The sequence below is a fragment of the Penicillium oxalicum genome, chromosome I (assembly GCF_001723175.1).
Source record: "Penicillium oxalicum strain HP7-1 chromosome I, whole genome shotgun sequence".
Classification (NCBI taxonomy): domain Eukaryota; kingdom Fungi; phylum Ascomycota; class Eurotiomycetes; order Eurotiales; family Aspergillaceae; genus Penicillium; species Penicillium oxalicum.
In genome coordinates this window covers 1,866,367-1,885,243 of record NC_064650.1, presented here as the reverse complement: position 1 = coordinate 1,885,243, position 18,877 = coordinate 1,866,367, and the positions used below count along the sequence as shown (strand labels likewise).

Below are 18,877 nucleotides of genomic sequence, written 5' to 3'. Positions count from 1 at the left end.
GTTGCCGCCTACGAACTCTACTGGGGAAGTCCCGACATGGATGGCAGGGATTGAGAAAAGTGTCAATACTGTACAAGCAGCGTGCATCAGAAAAAAGACATGCATCAACAGAATTGAGTTTTATTTGCCGAATCGAGTATCTAAATCTCCTCTGCGCTGGGGAAGATTCAAATTCTGACTCATCCCCCGTGTGAAATTTCCCGGTGAAATCTATCTCCAAGGAAGAATGTAAGCTGCGAACACTGCCCACTTCCCATGGCCTCCTCATCCGAGGCAAGCTGGTGCTGACTCAAGCGGTGGGAGTGCCCCGGCCGTTTAAAGTTGACTATCCTTCTTTGGGGAGTCGGGGACGACAACGTGAGTCAATGTAAGCCGCTCAACTGTGGAAAGTAGGGGCGAAGCTCCATGCGAGGGTAGATGGCAAAGTTCTCTCGTGGGCTTGGTCGTCCTAGGCAAAAGAGACCTCGATTATACGCCATTGAGGTTTTTTTTCCTTTTTTTTCAAGGAAAGTTATTTAAAAGGATAATTCCAGTGCTCTTTGTGTATTGTTCACGCAAAAGCTCCAGCCTCTCAAAGCGCTTTCGTCAAACAATCTTTGGACGATGGATAAAACTCGCCTTCACCCATCACGCCGACCCGCATCGGCAGTTGCAACCCCACTGTCTATTCTCGATGCCACCGTTGCGCGTTTCTCCGCCACAGGAGCAATTTGGCTGTTCGATAAGCCCACAGTTCCAAAGAGCAGCAGCTCTCATGTCACAGAAGAGAGTCTTCTCGATCACCTCCAATCATCCTTAGTGGTGACGCTCAATGACTTTCCTCAATGGGCGGGCCAGATTCACTGGGCTCCGGTGCGACCAGGAGGATCTCACACGGAGCGCTTCAATAGGCCTATGGTGACCTATGGTACGGAAAATGACCCTGGAGTCGAATGGGCTGTGGTCCGGCATCAACATCTGTCGGTGAAATCACTGGTCCCATCTGCTGATGAGCGTGCATCGGGTCAAGGAGTATGGAGAGCGGATCAATTCAATCAAGATCTCTTTCTCTCGCGGACATTGTTACCCCTATACAATCTTCGAGATTGTGATGGGCTTCCTGCCATGCAAGTGCAGATTAACCTCTTTGACGATGGCGGATACGGCATTGGCGTCAAGTTGGCACACGTGTTGGCCGATGCACAATCTCTGATGGTCTTCGTCCACCTTTGGGCGGCCAACTGCCGAAAAGCATTCTCTGTGGATGGTCATTCGCCCTCCTCTGTTTTCGGACCTCCCGTTTTCGATCCTGCACAGCTGGATTCGTGTGCGGCTGGAAACATTGATGTAGAAACACCCGATGCCCAGATTCTTGAGGAAGCTCGACAGCTGCCTCTTCATCGTTTCAATTGGTGGGGAGCTGAGGATCCAGGGTACTCGCCCTTCTTTATTCCAACCACGAACAACTCAATCCCACCCGGTGAGAAGATTCTATCCCAGGTCTCTCCTTCTACTCCAGCCCCATGGCCTACGTGGAATCTGTCGAGGCCGGTCAGTTGTGCGCTTTTGCATTTTCCAAGTTCCTCGCTGGCTCGGTTAAAGCAGAAAGCTAGTAGCTCAACGGGAGGCCAGAACATCTCCAGGTTAGATGCCCTCCTCGCACACATATGGGCTCTAGTCAACAAAGCGCGAGGACATGGTCAGTCTTCAGACGAGGTCTTTCTCAACTTTACCCTCGGTGCACGATCCCGTCTGTCTCTCCCCGATTCCTTCATTGGCTCTCCCTTGTTCATCACACACATACGCATGCCAGGGAGATCTGCTTGCCTCGGAACTACAGTAGCCGCTCAGATCCGACGGACTTTGAACCTGTTCACCGCGGACAAGGTGGGTGCAATGCTCCACGATGCCGCATACGAGGTCTCTCCTCAGCGACTGTGGCAGGCCTTTGTCGGATCACAGCACACGTTGGTGACATCATGGCTGCGGCTGCAACTCTATGATGTCGATTTTGTAGGCATCGGCCAGAGACCAAGATATGTGCATGCTGTCATGCCAAAGATCGATGGCTGTCTTCAGGTCATGGATTCCGGGATTGATGATGGTGGGATCGATATTGCCCTTTACTTGGATGCCGAGGCAATGGAGCGATTGTTACAAGACAAGCCAGACGAGTTCACAATGGCTGCCTAAGAAATGGACATGACACGACAAAATTTTGATACAAGAATTTCATAAATCACACATGTACTTAGTCAAGCTTCGACGTGAAGTCTTCCTTAATTGACCACAAAAAAGAAAAAAAAAACCTGCGACAGACGAGGCAACTTAGCAGTTCCGGAGACCGCCTACCGTACAGAGGTCACCAAAATTCCTGGTCCCATATTGATATCTGCGCCTCACGAAATGCGCTTTTACTCACTTCTAGTATCAGAGTCGGACGTGATAAGCTGAACGTTTCGAAGCGTCGAGTCATGGACTCCGGCGGTGGGTCTCGCTAAGTCCAACACGTGTGGATTCCCGTACTTCCACGCCTCTCATGAAATTAATTGGAAAGGAGCCTCCATCGCAATGCCTCAACGGCTCCTTCCGAAATTGTGGGTGATGTTGAGAGCAACCGTGTTGTGAACATGCAGATTGCCATTAATATTTGCTTGGATCTTGGTGAGGCTCGCAGGTCTCCCATTTGGAACCCAGAGAACCCGTCAGGGTCTTTCCCTTCCCCAAGGCGTCGCTTGATTTCACACCACCCCTATGCTCTTGAGCCCTCCAATCTACGACGGTAAAGCCCGTCAGCCTCAAACGCGGCCGCCCTAAAATCTCACCCGATAGACGGAAGCTATCTAGCGAAATTGATCCAGGAGAGAGAAAGAAAAATGTACTATTCACGAATCAAAATCCATGATCCTTCAAACTAACGTAGGGCCCTGTCAACTCCACTCTACAAGCTAAAATTTTGGCCCCCCTGGAGATCTTTCGCAGGCCCGTCGTTCTCTTTTTCTTTTCTTTTTTTTTGGGTTTCCTTTACGAGAGTCAAGGCGATTCAAATGCTTGGTTGACGCCCGGCACTGGCCATCAAGAGCAGAGCCCCACGCGCGCGCATTGGATGCAAGGTACCCCGATGGCCATTATCGCTTGAAGTCATTCACGATGCAGTTTGATTCCCATTCGTTGAAATCTGCATTCTCGTATCTGAATTCTCTACTCAAGGAGTCCTTGAAAGCTGCGGGTGTAGCGTCATGGAGTGCTCAGCGGTATAAGCTTGTGGACGGGGGTCAAGGCAAAGCTGGGAGCAGCTGCTACTCAAGACTGACGAGGAAGACGTGGACCATTGCTGGTCTGACCTTGATTCTTCTTCTGGCATCATGCGGAATCGTTCTATCGGTTTCATTGCAAGGAATTTCGGACGGACCATACGATGTCCTGGAGGAACGGGCTTGCCACCATCCTGTGGCGCGACTTGTTTCCCATGCGCGGAAAAGTTTCCAGGAGACTCTTGAGCGCCAGTCCTCCACGCTCGATGAAGCTGTAGCGGAGTACCAACGGAGATACAAAATGCCACCGCCGCCTCATTTTGATGAGTGGTATCGCTTTGCCACGGAGCGCCAGACTGTTCTGATCGACGAGTTCGATACGATATACCACTCGATCCTGCCTTTCTGGGGTCTGTCGCCAAGTGTCATACGCACTCGAGTCAGAGAGGACGTGGGCCCTGTGAACGAGACGTATGTCATGGGTCTCACGGTACGGAATGGCACGATCGACACCTTTGGCAAGCATCAGGGTGACTTTCAGGAGCGTGGGACGCGGAAAATCATTAAGAAGTTTCAGAAGTGGTTGCCCGCTCTGACATTACAATTCAATGCTCACGATGAGCCTCGTGTGGCGCTCGCCCATGAGCAGCTATCACGACTGGTCAAGGAAGGACGTGCGGCGCAAGCCCGCTTGAATTCCAAGTCAGCTGTGTCGAACACATTCTCACCGGGCGACTGGGAGAGCCCATCACGTCCTGCACCTGGCACATATAGTCGTTGGAACAGCTTTGTGCAGCAGGAGACGTGGCTCTACTCGCGACTATCATGTCCACCAGAGACAGCAGCCATGGCTTTGGACGGCAATGCTTCGGACGACACGGCGGCCTACGCGGTGGACCCGCTGGGTTTCATCTTTAATCAATCGGCTGCCAGTGACGTCTGCAACACGCCTTCCTTGAGGCACCGCCTCGGCTTGTTTCAACGACCCAATGCGTTCAAAGTCTCCAACGAGCTCACTCCGATGTTCTCCATGTCCCACCCATCTTCGTTTCAGGACATTCCTGTGCCGTCACCTTTCTACTATGAGGACATGTCAAAGTTTGATCCCGACAGTGCAGTGACATGGGAAGAGAAGCATCCCCAGCTCTACTGGCGGGGAAGAACCACCGGGGGTCACAGCCTCAAGGGAAGCTGGCGCCAACTACAACGCCAGCGAATCATCGGCAATCTAACCCATCCTCAGTCTGCCCATCATATCATGAGTCTCGAGACTGGGTCTCAATGCACCTCAAGACGCAAGGCCAAATGGAGTATCCAGGAGGCGGATCAAGCCAAAACACAGGAACACTTCAACATCCATTTCACCGACATCATCGATTGTGATGACGATTGTGACGAAGAGAAAGCCTTCTTCAATGATGTTGCTCAGCCGGAACCCCAGGAAATGGCATGGAACTACCGGTATCTGCTGGATCTGGATGGCTATGCATATAGTGGAAGGTTCTACGCCTTCCTGCGTAGTAAAAGTGTCCCCTTCAAAATTACTTCTTTCCGTGAATGGGATCAAAACATCCTGTTTCCCTGGGTGCACTATGTCCCTGTGAACATGGAAGTGCAGGAGGTTCCCGAGCTGATTCGTTTTTTCGAGGACGATGAGGTTGGCCGAGAGATTGCAAAGACAATAGGTGAGGATGGCCAGTCGTGGGCTGCTCGAGCTCTCCGAAATGACGATATGGAGGTGTATATGTTCCGGCTTCTTTTAGAGTAAGTTCTCCTTGACCTCGTTGGTTGCTGTGTGGAACCATGTTGCTAATTCGGTCGTGAAGGTACGCCCGTGTCCAGGATGACAGAAGAGAGAGCCTTGGATTTGTGCCAGAGAGCCAGTAGTTACTACTTGCTTCTGTAACAGCGTTTGTGCATCTATCCATTTAATGTGCCTAATCTTCACAATTCCCGTCATTTTCACGTGTCGCGGCTGAATCGCGACATGCACAGACGGAAATCATTGATGTCCTCTGCATGCGCTTCCAGTCTGTCAGGAGGGCCCCGGCGTGTACTGAGTAACCCAGTTATGTCTGATATAATATTTTATTGTACATCATTCATCCTCCATATCCTTGTACAATTCCGCACTATTCTCCTTTTACTCAGCGTTGCAATTTTCTGGCGATCGAACAGGATCTTCAAGGATTGAGATGCGAATTGCTAGGAAGGCAAAAAAGGCCCTGTCAAAAGACAGGAAAAGGAGAACATTCGGGGGAGGAACAGCGCAAAAAAGCAGTCCCAGACTATTACGTCCATACTCTGTCGGACATTTATTTTCTTTCCTCGTCGCGTGGGTGAGGTCTGAATTAAGCCTGTCTGCTATGTGATCTGCGACAAAGAAATGCCAAGTTGTGCTTAGGGCTTGACGAGCTCTGGCCACTCGCATTGAAGCCCATAGGTTCTAGGTACCTCAGACCGTGCCGGGACTAATATTAGGATATTATAGCGCTAGAAGCGAATAAAAACTGTTCAGTGGAAAGGCATGTCTCACCCGTAAAATGATGGACTCATCACAAGATGGTAGACTTCGGCCGGATTGGGCCATCATCAGCCACCTTACCTCTTTCAAACTCTGCATAGGTCTCGCGAGTTACCCCCTGTTCATTACAACCCTAATCCTATGAATGGACGCGCAATTGACTGGTTACAGTACTACTCTATCATGCTCCTACGCAGAGACACATATACAATTTCCAACGAGACAGACTGAATCTCCCCTTCATCAATCACACACCGGGTGATAGTCAGTCACTTGGCGTTTCTCTTTGCCAGGCATTGCTCGTCTCTCCATAAATCACCTTTCTTGACCCAAGACCATTAGGTTACCTAGTAATGCGTAGGTTGATTTCAATTATCATACGCGACAGTTACCTGAGCTACTAGTCTTAGCGATATAGATCAAGATGCAGTCATGCTTTTTTTTCCTCTTTAAAGACACCCCTGTCTATGACCAACAATCTGACTTGATAGCCTTTTACTTGAAGCCTTGAATTGAGCCGCCAAGTCTCTCCAGGTCGAATCCCAGAAAAAAGAAGGAAAAAAAACTCCCCCCACAATTCCCTTTTTTTTTCCCCGCTCGGTTCCTTGAGGGCCTCAAATTCTTTCCCCTCTTCTTCCCCCCAAAGTCCCGCAACGTCCCTCCCGCCGCCTTTGCGCCTTTTCTTTCCCCTCACAGTGTTGAAAGGAAAAAATGGAGGACGAAAAGACCGGTAAAGTCAAGAAGAAGAGCGCCACCCATCGCAAATCATTGTCGTGTGAATACTGCAGCCGCTCTTTCGCCCGTCTGGAGCATCTCCAACGCCATCTCCGCACCCGTTGAGTAACCCCTCTCCTCAGCTCCACGAGTCGGAGTTGATCCCATCTAACGTAGGACAACAGATACCAAGGAGAAGCCGTTCTCATGTGACATTTGTTCCAAATCCTTTGCACGCAGGTAAGCCCTTGAAAGTCCTACCTATCGTCTCCGCTCACGGCTCTTTCTTTTTTCTCCCTCCTGTCCTCGGGCGGTTATCCCCACAATGGCTGGCTGACAGCTGAGCTCTCCAGTGACCTGCTCGTGCGACACGAGCGATTGGTACATCCTGCAGAAGCGGCCGCGGGTCGTGATGATCGTGCGCAGAATGGCGACAATTCACACCACGAGGTTCCTCTCCAGCCCGCGATCATTCAACCTACCCCCCACCATGAATCTCGAATGCTCGAGCTGGCCGACGCCATCCCTGTCCACACCCAGGTGCCACACCCATCCACTGAGGTGCAAATTCAACCGCCCTCGATCGTTGAAACACCTCACTTCAATCCCTCGTGGGGTTATGACCTGAATCTGTTGTCGCATGCGGCTAGTCATGTTGCACTCGAGGGACAGCAGGAGAACCTCGAATCCTTACGCAAGCAAAACCAAGCGGTCGGCGCGCCCTCACAATCTCTTCCGCCAGTCCCAGAGCGGGGAATCACCGATTCTTATGGTGTTGAACCATCCATGCTGGACCTCACCGACCTCGGTGACCCAGTTCAGGACTTTACCGTCTTCCTGGAGAGTGTCGGTTTGTCGTCAGACTGGGATTCGGGGGTTTTTTCGTCCGTCGAAGACTCCATGTTACCTCCGGGTCTGTCGGTCGACTCCAAGTCACATGGTCGAGAAGCTGCGCCAACATCATCAGCGAGATTAGGGGGTGACCTGATGAGCGATCCTCGAGGCCAACCCGATGAACAGCCGTCATTCTCCAATTTTGGGTCCAGGTTACCCTCTCTGCAGCCCGAGTCCCATGAAATTGAAGATCGCATTGGTCTCTCTGACGAAGGGCTTCGACCTGCTTGGGATATCAGCAATGCCGACCGACAAGTTTTTGTTCAAAAATTGGATGAATTCGCCTATGTCTTGCCCAAGGGGTTTGTGCCTCCGTCCCGACACACTCTATCCCGCTTCTTCGCGGGCTATATCAATGGGTTGAATGAACATCTTCCATTTGTCCACGTGCCAACATTGTCGGTCGCCAAGTGGTCACCGGAGCTGACACTGGCCACTGCTGCTGCCGGATCGCATTATCGCTTTGAAAATGGTCGAGGAATTGATCTATTTCATGCAGCCAAGGCTATTCTGCTAGAGCGGCTTCGACGGAGGGATAGTCGGCAGGTCCCCTATCCCTCATGGAATTACATCTCGCCGCCCTCGGGATTCCACACATCGCGAGGGTCGTCGATGCTCTCGAATACAACAAGCAGCCCTTTCCAGAATCAGCACATGCAAAACACCCCGATGAACCAATCCATCTATACTCTCGATGACTCTGATGCACACATGGAAGTGATTCGAACCTTCCTGCTCCTCACGGTCTTTGCGTCTTGGGAGCGACAGCCGGAATTGTTGCGTGAGATTCTTTCGCTGCAGAGCACATTGGCAAGGCTTGTCCGAGAGCATGGTTTGTCAGAACCACCTCCGACAGCGGATCCCATCAGTTGGGAGGAATGGGTTCGGAGAGAGGGGAATCGACGAACGAAACTCATCGTTTACTGCTTTTTCAACCTTCACTCCATCATGTACAACATTCCTCCGATGATCCTCAACGGAGAGCTCAAACTGAACATGCCCAGCTCGCATGATCTGTGGAAGGCCAATAATGCAGCTCAATGGCGCCGTGTCCAACGACTCCGTCAAGGATCCGAGGTTTCCTTCCAAGATGCGTTTGCCCGCCTCTTTCTCAAATTCTCCAATCCGCCTCCATCCACTCCCATATCACCTCTAGGCAATTATATCCTGATTCATGCCATCATCCAACAAATCTTCTTTGCCCGTCAGCTTTGTCTCTCGGCCCCTAGTATGCACGGAACCAGTCTACGACAGGAAGACTTGAATGTGCTCGACAATTCCCTGAGCGCCTGGAAAGCTCTCTGGAAACGGACGCCTGAATCCAGCATCGATCCGCAAAACCCGGCCGGCCCTATTGCCTTCACCTCAACCGCACTACTTGGCCTTGCCTACATCCGCCTCCATGTTGATCTAGGGCCCTGCCGCCATCTAATCACCCAAGATCCTCATCAAATCGCACACGCCCTGAACGAGTCACCGCCACTTGTCCGTCACCCCCGGCTGATCATGGCGTTACTGCACTCTGCTCATGCCCTGTCCATTCCGGTTCGACTTGGTATCGACTTTGTGGCGCGGACGCACTCGTTCTTCTGGAGTATCCAGCACTCGTTGTGCAGTCTCGAATGCGCCTTTCTCCTGAGCCGCTGGCTGCTCGCTATTCCCGCGACGCAGTCCGAGCAGCGACTCTCGGAACACGAGCGGAAGCTTCTCCTGTGGATCAAAAGCATGATGGACGAGACCGAGATGGCCGTGGATCCGCCCGGAGCACCCGATCTGGACTTCATGGCCAACCCGTACAAAGTGCGACAGCTAAGCGTTGCCATTGTGCGGGTTTGGGCGAGAACTTTCAAGGGCAACACCAGCTGGGCCGTTGTGGACTTGGTGGGATCCAGTCTGGACTCGTATGCCGATCTGCTCGAAGGATGGCCTCCATCGTAAAACAAAAAGGTGCGATGAGATGGGAGAACAGACGTACGTCTGTTGGGGTAGTAGCAACCCCTGGTGTCAAAATTGCGCTAGGGGATTTCCATCATCGGTTATCGGGGCCGAATACTTCGTCTCTGGTCACTCAACTTAATTCTGATCTGATGAAGATGACGCGATATGACATTTACTGGAGTTCTTTTTGTTTTTGGGATGACTGGGATAGGCCATGGCGGGATGCGATGAATGATTGCGTGTTTGATCCTTTCTGCTAATTTGCTGTTGACTGTTTTGTTTGTTTCCTCGCGATGACCCTTGGATTTTGGCTGCCATTCCAATTTCTATACTTAGCATTTTTGTTCATCCTTATACCCTTCAATGTTTGTTGTGTTTTGAGGTTCCTGGGTTCATGGCCATCCGGGTATATCATCCACCTCGCTCTGCACCTGGTACCTGCACAACTCATTCTCCCCCATTTTTCGCAGAGACTTTCTAGAGCACAGTGGAGGAAGTGAGAAGACATCTTTTGTTGACTGGGTTCTGTGACATTCGTCGGGTATCTTAATTCACGTCTTCGCATGTCAGTTGTCGGCTGTTGGAGGTTGCTCTCCAGCCCTTTGATGCCGCAGGACAGTCCACAATTTCCGTTGAAATCATCACATCCATCCATTGACTCCAGGTGATCTTTTCAAATGATCCCATCGTCTTGTGTGATTGAGTATCAACGACACGGCTAGATCTCCAACTCAGCGCATCTCTCTCCCCTCTCATGACCCTTGCTTCGGCGCCATTCGGCCTCGATTCCTCATCACGCTTGTCGGCACGAATCGAAGTGCAGACATGGATTGAGTCAACCCATCAATTTCCATCTCAACCGACGGGTGTTCCAGTACACGGGGGTGAGAGGGAGCAAGCTTTCCCATCCGCTGCGGGCTTGTCGGACTTGTCGGTTGTGTCACGGAACTCCGACGCCGCAATCGTCCTTCTTGGATGGATGAGATTGAAGCGGAGGACATGCGCCGACGGTGGCTTTTGTTCAGCGGTCTGAGGAGCGAGGTCTGTTTATCAATGCCGTCATTGATGATATAAAAGTTATAAGTCTGTGAAGTGAGCAGAGAAAGCGCAGAAGCGAATTAGTTTCATGAGCCCATATTACAAAACGAAGATTGCGCAGCCGTCTTGTCCGGAGAAATCATGGCAAGTCCGGGGGTGGAACTGTGAGGGCGTACTCGAGGAAACATATGTTTGTCTACCAAATGCAGCCGCCGTTTGTGGGGCGATGAACATTTCCGCTCACAATCTTCTATGAAACAGCGATACTAGAAGGTAAAAAGGGATTCCAGTTGCAATGTTAGCCTCCTGCGATAGATATCTATTTTGCAATCTGCAATTGTCAATTGACAATCGACTATTGACAGCTCTCATTTTACTCTCGAACTATCTCCTCGTCAAAGTCTGTACACAGGAAGTACTCACCGTCTTATCCCCTCTTGCCCGCTTTGCCGCCGCAAGCGGATCATGATTCTCCTCAATATGGAGATTCAAAAAGTGCGTCGTCGGGAAGTTTTTGCTGCATTGAGAGCACCGGTTCACATGTGCCTGCTGATAGTGAACCTCGTAATCCTCATAGGAGGCAAAGGAGACTGTCTCGCGATGCGGTGGTAAAGTGCAGTGCATGACCTCGACCGACGGGACAGTGTCTCGATGCAGGATTTTACTACGATCGTGAGGTAGCTGAGCGGTGCTGGTTGAGGATGCGGATGGTGAGCTTGAAGGAGAATCCATGTCGGAAGGGGAATCTTGAGGGACGCTGGGTGAATGAGAGCGTTTAGACATTGTGCTTTGGGGAACGAGGGTTATTTCTGTGGATATTTTTGTATTTTTGGGGGGGCATCTGAGCGCCTCCGTGCATAGGAGGGGGAAGAGGTTTGCTCCAGTTGGTGGTGGTGGGTGGATTTGTGACTGATCGGACTGCAGCGGGGGCTGTGATGCAGGAGAGGATGAGGTCAGAGTCTGGAGGAAGAATGAGGGTAATGAAGAGAAGCAGAAGAGGCGAAGAAGTCGAGGAACTGATGACTTGAAGTCAGTTTTGATGGACGTTTGGATTTACTTGTGGTAGCCACGGGGTACATCGTTAATGCTGGACCGAGTGGCTTTCGAGGTTGTATTACGGCAATTGGTTGCGAGAGGCATCAAATCACGTTCAATTGATACTCGCTGGACGGTCAAACTCACCTCGATCTCGCAGAAATTCCCCCAATCAAACATTATCCAACTGTTAATTTCTTTGAATGTAGACGAGGAAGGCTTCTCTATCACATTAAAACATAGAGAGTTACTACTCATCAAGTCCATGCAGCTCAATTCAACAATAGCCGGCGGCACGACATTCCCGTCGACCCGCCCAATCCGACACTCCACGCTTTTTTTTTGAACCTCAGCGCGGCTTCCGTTCTCTCCACTCGCGCTCATCAACTCCCCACGCCATCCACGCCCTTTTTTTTTTTGTTTCGCATCTGCCTGCAGGGGGGTCTTGATCTGATGGCTTGTCTACTGCTGCACTCACCCGCAGTCTTCCTCCTTCCAGCCATAGCTATCTGACGGGCGAGGTTGACGGTGGGGTGATCAAGTCGCTCGCGCCCAACTCGAGCATGGCGTCCAGGTTCCAAAATGCGTGGCAGTCAGTCTCTCCATCTCCTCGTTCAGCCAAAGTCCCTTGATCGGTCAAAATGTGTGCGCGCTTGAACTTGGTCAAGGGGCGACTCGATCACGGCCCATCACCATTGCATGGCTGACCCTTCCCTTGACAGAACTGCATTAAATGCCGAGCAGGAGCTGTTGCGCCGTCTTGCAGAAAAAGAACCAACCTTTGCCGAAATCTCCCAGCTTCTGTCCGAGTAAGTGTCGCCCGTGTTGTGTTTTCAAGCGGGGGCATGATGCCCGCTAAGATCCAACCGTCTTACGTGCTGACTCCTGGCCTGGTTCCATTTCCAGATTCCGCGTCGCGTGCCAGAATGCGATTCTTTCCGACTTTGATGCTGCTCGGACCATCGACGTGGAAGGCCGTCTCTGGGAAGCACATCTGAAACTCAATAATCGCTTTCGGAAGCTTCTCGCTCGTGTAAGTGGATTGCCATCCAAGTGGCAGACATGCGCGGGATCGTGCGCCGCTGCCCAGGAGCCGGGAACTGACCTGTGCGTGCGCATTTGTTCAGTATCGAGAAGAGAATACGAAGAAGAGACCTGTCGAGAAGCGGAAACTTGAGAAGCATTATCTAGACTTCATCAAGTCAAGCCAACGTTTTTACCGCGGCTATATTCAACATCTTTCTTCCCAATTTGGTGGTATTGTGGAGTTGGAGAAGGTCGCGCACAAGTTCAACTTTGAGAGTATGCAGCCTTCCAATGCCTCTGGTTCTCCCAAGCGCAGATCGCTGACCTATGTCTTGATTGATATTTTTAGGCTTGTCTAGCACTTCCCCCGCCGCGATTACTCCCGACCTCCGTTTGCGCATCCTCCAGTCATGCCACGCAACCCTAATTCGGCTTGGTGATCTCTCCCGTTACCGCGAGACCGAACTTGCCAGCAGCAAGCGCAATTGGGGCCCGGCAATTGGATATTATGACTTGGCCTCAGTGATTTACCCAGCTTCGGGTGCGTCCCATAACCAGCTGGCAGTCATCGCGCTCGCCGATGGCAATCATTTCCGAGCTACATACCACCTCTACCGCGCCCTATCTGCGCACACCCCACATCCATCTGCGAAAGGAAATCTGGAAATTGAATTCAAAAAGGTCATGAATGCGTGGGCGAAGCGCGAGCTCATCCGACCTGAGGATCAAGGCGTTCCTGGGAAGGCGCTTGCGCCATGGTTCGTCTACCTCCATGCACAGTGCTACCGGGGTCACGACTTCCCCGAGCATGAAGAGCTGGAGAGTGAGGTCATGAGCCAGTTGGCGATAGATGTGAGGGAGCGCTCGCACGAGGGAACGCTCCAGAAATTCTGTCTGGTCAACATTGCCGCTGAGGACTTTGCTCGAACCCGGTCCAGCGAGGAATCGGTGTCCAATGCTCGCATGTTCTTCCAACGTATCAATGTCAAGACTTTCTTCACTCTGCTGCAGGTTCTTCTCGTCGAGCTCGAGCGCTTTGCGGGTGAAGAATCAAGCAACGGCGACCAAGCTCCGAAGAACGGTCCGGACAAGATCACCGTCGTCGCTCGACGGATTCTGCCTGCTTTGCGCCATTACAGTTCCTGGCTCCTTGTCACTAGTGATTACCTGCTCGCTTCCAAGGAAGAGCAGGACTCGTCCTTGGCTATTCAAATCCAGGAATTCTGGAAGATCTACGCAGGGACCCTTACACTCTTGGCATCCACATTCGATGTGGTTCACCTTCCCGAAGTGGATTATCTCCTAGAGGAGGATGAGGAAAGTCTTGGCTTTGCGCCGCTAGATCAGCCGGCAACTTCTCGTCGATACGTCGGTCAGGGTGATCGCCTGAAACCGAGAATGAATGACCCGGGAGTGGAGAGAAGTCACCCCAACATTGAGATGCTTTATCGCATTCGAGAATTCGTGATCGATGGTCTAGATCTGGTCGTAAGAAATGTAAGTCAACTTGGGCTTCGCTGACTTTCCTGGAAACGATCCGTTCTTAACCAAATTTTAGAAAATCCCCGTGACACTGGTGGACGATGAGGACAAGAAGACCTTTATCTACCAAGAAGATGGACTGCCTTCTCAGTTTTTTTCGAGCCCTCTGGCTCATCCAGCCCCCATGATAGCACCGGCCGTCGAACGAGAAGATCTTCCAGCAGAAAGCCAAATTGCCGTGACTAGCGGCGATACCCGCAGCACGTTTGGCGATTCCCAGTCTATCTCTGCCTCCGCTTGTGCCTCTATGTCGGTCAACATGCACCGCATCGCCGAGGACGTCGATCGCTTGGTCGAGTCTGACACCTACGAACATGCCCCGCATCTTCCGGGCCAATTTGCCTTCCTTCAGGATTCGGCACAAATGTCCGTCCCGTCGGCCCGCGCGGGAGCAGACCTCAACATCTTCCAGCTTCAGAACGAAAATAGCGCCCAGCAGCTCAAAACTTCAATGCTTCCCCCGGGTCTCGGACCTCCCAACGCTCACGCCACGGAGGCTCTGCGCACACCAGTTGGCCAGTCTTACCATCCTCTCCCCACGCTTCCCAGCATCCCGAGCATCTGGAATACCTCCACTTCCACACAGCTCCGAGATACCGTTTCTCCACGCACGCCACCAGGTCTTGGTCTGACAATCCCGAGTAATACTACGAATGCGATGGATACCAACGTCGCTAGGTCTCCAGTTCCAGACCAGACTCGCAATGACCTACTTCGACAAAACATCATGGTACAGCCCCAGCCCTCCAGCTCTCAGGATACGTCTAGCTCCACGCCCTCGTGGCTACCATTCACCAACACGCAAGTGGGCAATCAGTGGGGTACAGATCCCCGTCGCTTCTCTTACGCCCCGAGTCAATCAAACCCTGGCGGATTTCCAACCCAGTCCTGGCCCAACGAGGCTTTCATTACAAGCAGCTTGGCACCAGGCGCGGACGCATTTAGCGCTGGATTCAACAACCACCGCAAGTCCACTACACAATTAGGCGCTATTGGACAAACCCCACCTTGTGGACAAGGAGGCTTCTCGAGGTCTCCATAGCGCGGCGGCGGAAAAAAAAAGGTGCTGGGCTGGTCCACTGTGAAGAGGATGCTACATGATTTGAGCGGGCATGTCCAATGACAAGCGTCTTGTGCCTGCAAGGCACTGTGTGCAGGGGTGTCGGCACACGTCCACATGGACAACAGTCATTTCAGATTGTCTCAATCGAGGCTGCACCCCACTCATTTCCCAAGTTCATGTCACTTGTTCTCCTCTGAAGATCGGTGTTCCAAGGAAGTCCAAGAAGAGCAACAGCTGAAAAAAGAGCTCGACTGAGCCAGCGACGGTGAACCCGTATCCTGCAGAGAGCCCTGGTCAAGGTACTGGGCCTATCTCTCTCTTTTATTCAGGGTTTGGTGCCCCGACTCGATGGCTTTGAGCAAAGTCCCACAACTTGCAGCTTAAAACATGACAAGGCTCCAAGTTGCGAGGGACTTCACGGCAGAAGCATCATCATCAGCCAAGGGTAGACTCGTCCTGAGTTCTTCTAAACGATGAAGAATTGGGTCAATGACCTGGCTCATCCCAGCTCGCGTGAAACACATCCCGCAAGTCGAGCAGGACTTTCGAGGAGCTTGATCTATAGCTAGAGAATCCTGTCCACCGAGCATGCTCGTGCAGGATCGCCGAGTCGGGGTTGGAATTAGTGTGATTATATAGGTTCAGTTTCTGTCTTCGTTTATAAAGAAAGATCATGTTGATAAGCTGCGAGCGGGAATAAGATGCAAAATTGGAGTCTTGAAGGAGATCGTATCGAGTGCTTTATATTGTTGTTTATCTACCTAATCATAAAAGTCGTTGTTGAGAACGGGCCCTTCGCTGGCCTCTGAGGTGTGGCTGCAACAGTATGCAGAAATGCGAAATTTGCCCTGGTGGAGCAGGACGAGTGGAAGAGTTTTGAGAGAATCCAAGAGATGGATCGATTTGACTGGCACCAAGTCCACACACATGGTTTCCCCCACTGTCCAGGCAAGATTTGCGGACGGGAAAATGATCTGTGAGAGCTTGGAAAATGACAGGAGCAAAAAAAAATGTTTGGGTATAGAAGGTTGAATCATCCAAGGGGGGTTTTAGGTGTATCTTTCGGTGTTATGTACGATACACCAAGATTTTTATGGGAAATCTGTGTTGAAGAGGTGTAGCTCCATTGAGAGTTCGTTTCGCGTGACACTCTCGACTCCCTTAGGAACGAGAGTAGGTCTGCTTGGGGGAGGGGTAGCTGCAGATCAACCGTTAATTTAAATGGCAAATGGCTTCATTTGATTGTTCAGAGGAGACTTACGAGGGTCCAAGCTCCTGGATGCCCTTGCTGGCAAGCCACTGACCCATGTCAATGCTCTCGTCGAGGGACTTGCCAGAGACAACACCGGCGCAGAAACCACCGGCAAAGGCGTCACTGTTGAAAAAGAAAGGAAAAAGAAAAATCGAGTCAGCTTGGATTGAAAGAGAGGAAGAGAGCATCCCAACTTCAACTTACCCAGCACCGTTGGTGTCAACGATGGCGTCCTTGGAGATCTCGTGAACCTTGAACTCCTTGACCTCGACCTTGCCGTCGGCAGAGGCAACGCCGACGATGGTGGGCAGGGTGCCCTGCGTGACGATGGCAACGCGAGGGCGCTGAGTGTTCTTCTTGGGCAGGAGAGCGAGCTTCTTGGCAATCTCGACCACATCCTCGGTACCCCACTCGTGGCTGGCGGCGTAGGCACGAGCCTCATCCTCGTTGCAGAAGGTGTAGTCAGTGTAGGGCAGAACACTGTCCAGCTGCTCCTTGAAGAACTGGGGAATGAAAGGAGCAGACAGAGACAGCATGAAGACCTGCATTCAATGGCCCTGTTAGCGAATAGCAAGGGGACAATGTAAATGGTATGAATGTTGACTGACCTTATTCTTCGCGGCAGCCTCCTCACCAAGAGCCTGGATGGCAGGAACGCAGACAGTCAAGTGGTAGCCACCAACATAGTAGAACTGGGCCTTCTCAACAAGGGACCAGACGTGAGGCTGCTTCAGGTGCTCAATCTTGTACTCATTGGCGGCAGCAAGGTGAGTGCACATGCTGCGGTTGTGGCCAGTGATGACAACACCACACTTGCCGGTGGGTTGAGACTCATCCACCCGATACTCGGTGTGAACGCCAGCCTCCTCGCAGGTCTTCTTGAGGATCTCTCCGTACTTGTCCTTGCCAATGCAACCAATGTAGACAACCGACTCCTCGGGGAGCATGTACTACAGAAAATGTGAGTAAACAAGCTCTTTCAGAGGAAATTGAAATGGTCTCTTGCTGACCTGGGCACCACGAGCAGTGTTCTGAGCAGCACCGCCGGGAATCAGCTTGGCATCGCGAGAGAGAAGGTCCTCGTAGATATCCATGTGCTTCTCTTCGGCGAGAATGGCATCGTTGGCCTTCAAGCCATACTTCTCAAGAAGAGCGGCATCACTGTAGACAGGTTAGATCAGAAATATGAACTGTGAATGAAGAAGAAACTGCGTAGTGTGTACCCTTGAGCCTGGATGTCTGGTGGGGTATTAGCACTCCGGCGTATCAAAAGAGTCAAGTATCCTGTCAATGAGCACTCAGGGATCACATACCAAGGAGAGGGTTCTCCAAGCACAACAGAGCATATCCCTTAGCAGCAGCCATTTTGTGAAGTTTGATAATTGAATGTCAGATGTCAAAAATGCAGAAGAAAGACAAAAATGTAAATTGATGGGGAACGGGGTAAGAGGGCGGCAATGGAGGGGTTCCGGCAGAATGGAAGGCGGAAAGTCGAAATGGCCGGACGGAGATCGAGACATGACCAGCAGCTCCAAGCTCCACACGTCGGCACAGAGGAGCAACAGAGGCCAGCATCCGACACACTACTGAACAGGTTACATTGTAACGGCTACCGAATATACCCTCAGCTACGCCCACTTCTCTTGAGACAATGACGGATCCAGCGTTGGAAATCGCCGAGACCATCCAGACCGCTTCGGTGGTGGAGCACCCATCTGCGGCCCATGATCTAAACCCTTCCACCGCGGCTTCGGAAAAGAAGCCTGTGGTCGCAGCTCCGGCCTCCGATGCTGGCAGCTTAGCATCAGATATTGTCGACCCTAGTCGAATGTTCCGACCCCTGCGCCGTCGTCCGACATTGCCTCCCCTGCCAGACTTGCGATTCGAACAAAGCTATTTAGCAAGTATCAAAGACGCCGACACGTGGGGACGGGTAACATGGATCACAGTCAGAGATCAGGTACGGAATCCTAGCGTCGTCGTTGATCAATTGAGAAGACAGATTTCTCGGTACCTCCGCCTTGCGAAAGAACCGTCAAGCTAATCGGGGGAGGTGACTCGTTCCAGGTGCTTCTCCCTCTTATCCAAGGCACCCTGTGGACGCTCGCTCTGTCTGGCTGGCGCTTCTGGAATCGCAATGCCTCTCTCAGCGGAAAAACACTGGGGAGCAGGATTCGTCGATGGTGGTATGAAGTAAACAATTGGAAAGTGCCGCCAGTCGGTTGGACGAAAGATCCCAAACTGGCCTCACAAGTTGGAGATGTGAGTGCAACCCACGGATGACTGGAGATGTCCTTTTCAACGCACATGGCTGATTGTTAAGGAGTTTCTTCAGTTCTATGCTGCCGAATTTTCCAATGCTGGTTCCGATTGAGCAGGGTAGACTTCATGGATCTGGCCTAGTACTAGTCTTGTGCAATTTTCCGGTTTGTTCTTTTCCTAGCATCTACGGCGTTGGTCAAGGCGTTTCATCTTCGAGCTTTCTACTGTTTCTACAATATCAGGGCACTGTTCCTTTGATATCTTGTCCGCAACGAGCTCTTTCAGATCGATGCATATCTCGCGGAACTGTAATATACGGCAATGCAATGCTTATATGGTCTCCAAGACACACGACA

At 51.6% G+C, this 18,877-nt stretch overlaps 7 protein-coding genes across 7 annotated transcripts; 5 read left to right on the top strand and 2 right to left on the bottom strand.

Annotated features, from left to right (window-relative positions):
- Nucleotides 1-603: 603 nt before the first annotated feature.
- Nucleotides 604-2,172, top strand: POX_a00637 (uncharacterized protein; the record flags this gene model as incomplete). Its single annotated transcript, XM_050109576.1, has 1 exon — nucleotides 604-2,172. One exon carries the CDS (start codon nucleotides 604-606, stop codon nucleotides 2,170-2,172), a length of 1,569 nt encoding a protein of 522 aa, XP_049973344.1.
- Nucleotides 2,173-3,129: 957 nt separating this feature from the next.
- Nucleotides 3,130-5,120, top strand: POX_a00636 (uncharacterized protein; the record flags this gene model as incomplete). Its single annotated transcript, XM_050109575.1, has 2 exons — nucleotides 3,130-4,997; nucleotides 5,060-5,120. The coding sequence occupies 2 exons, from the start codon at nucleotides 3,130-3,132 to the stop codon at nucleotides 5,118-5,120; spliced, it is 1,929 nt and encodes a 642-aa protein (XP_049973343.1).
- A 1,348-nt stretch (nucleotides 5,121-6,468) lies between these two features.
- On the top strand, nucleotides 6,469-9,303 carry POX_a00635 (uncharacterized protein; the record flags this gene model as incomplete). Its single annotated transcript, XM_050109574.1, has 3 exons — nucleotides 6,469-6,592; nucleotides 6,657-6,711; nucleotides 6,825-9,303. 3 exons carry the CDS (start codon nucleotides 6,469-6,471, stop codon nucleotides 9,301-9,303), a joined length of 2,658 nt encoding a protein of 885 aa, XP_049973342.1.
- Nucleotides 9,304-10,055: 752 nt separating this feature from the next.
- POX_a00634 (uncharacterized protein) lies at nucleotides 10,056-11,124 on the bottom strand (the record flags this gene model as incomplete). The annotated part of the gene is made up of 3 exons (XM_050109573.1): nucleotides 10,056-10,388; nucleotides 10,518-10,607; nucleotides 10,765-11,124. 3 exons carry the CDS (start codon nucleotides 11,122-11,124, stop codon nucleotides 10,056-10,058), a joined length of 783 nt encoding a protein of 260 aa, XP_049973341.1.
- Nucleotides 11,125-12,075: 951 nt separating this feature from the next.
- Nucleotides 12,076-14,986, top strand: POX_a00633 (uncharacterized protein; the record flags this gene model as incomplete). Its single annotated transcript, XM_050109572.1, has 5 exons — nucleotides 12,076-12,185; nucleotides 12,283-12,409; nucleotides 12,504-12,678; nucleotides 12,752-13,899; nucleotides 13,961-14,986. The coding sequence occupies 5 exons, from the start codon at nucleotides 12,076-12,078 to the stop codon at nucleotides 14,984-14,986; spliced, it is 2,586 nt and encodes an 861-aa protein (XP_049973340.1).
- Nucleotides 14,987-16,168: 1,182 nt separating this feature from the next.
- Nucleotides 16,169-17,624, bottom strand: POX_a00632 (Adenosine kinase; the record flags this gene model as incomplete). The annotated part of the gene is made up of 7 exons (XM_050109571.1): nucleotides 16,169-16,205; nucleotides 16,269-16,382; nucleotides 16,464-16,801; nucleotides 16,868-17,209; nucleotides 17,270-17,420; nucleotides 17,483-17,498; nucleotides 17,573-17,624. 7 exons carry the CDS (start codon nucleotides 17,622-17,624, stop codon nucleotides 16,169-16,171), a joined length of 1,050 nt encoding a protein of 349 aa, XP_049973339.1.
- Nucleotides 17,625-17,910: 286 nt separating this feature from the next.
- POX_a00631 (uncharacterized protein) lies at nucleotides 17,911-18,633 on the top strand (the record flags this gene model as incomplete). The annotated part of the gene is made up of 3 exons (XM_050109570.1): nucleotides 17,911-18,219; nucleotides 18,327-18,521; nucleotides 18,583-18,633. The coding sequence occupies 3 exons, from the start codon at nucleotides 17,911-17,913 to the stop codon at nucleotides 18,631-18,633; spliced, it is 555 nt and encodes a 184-aa protein (XP_049973338.1).
- Between the last annotated feature and the right edge of the window lie 244 nt (nucleotides 18,634-18,877).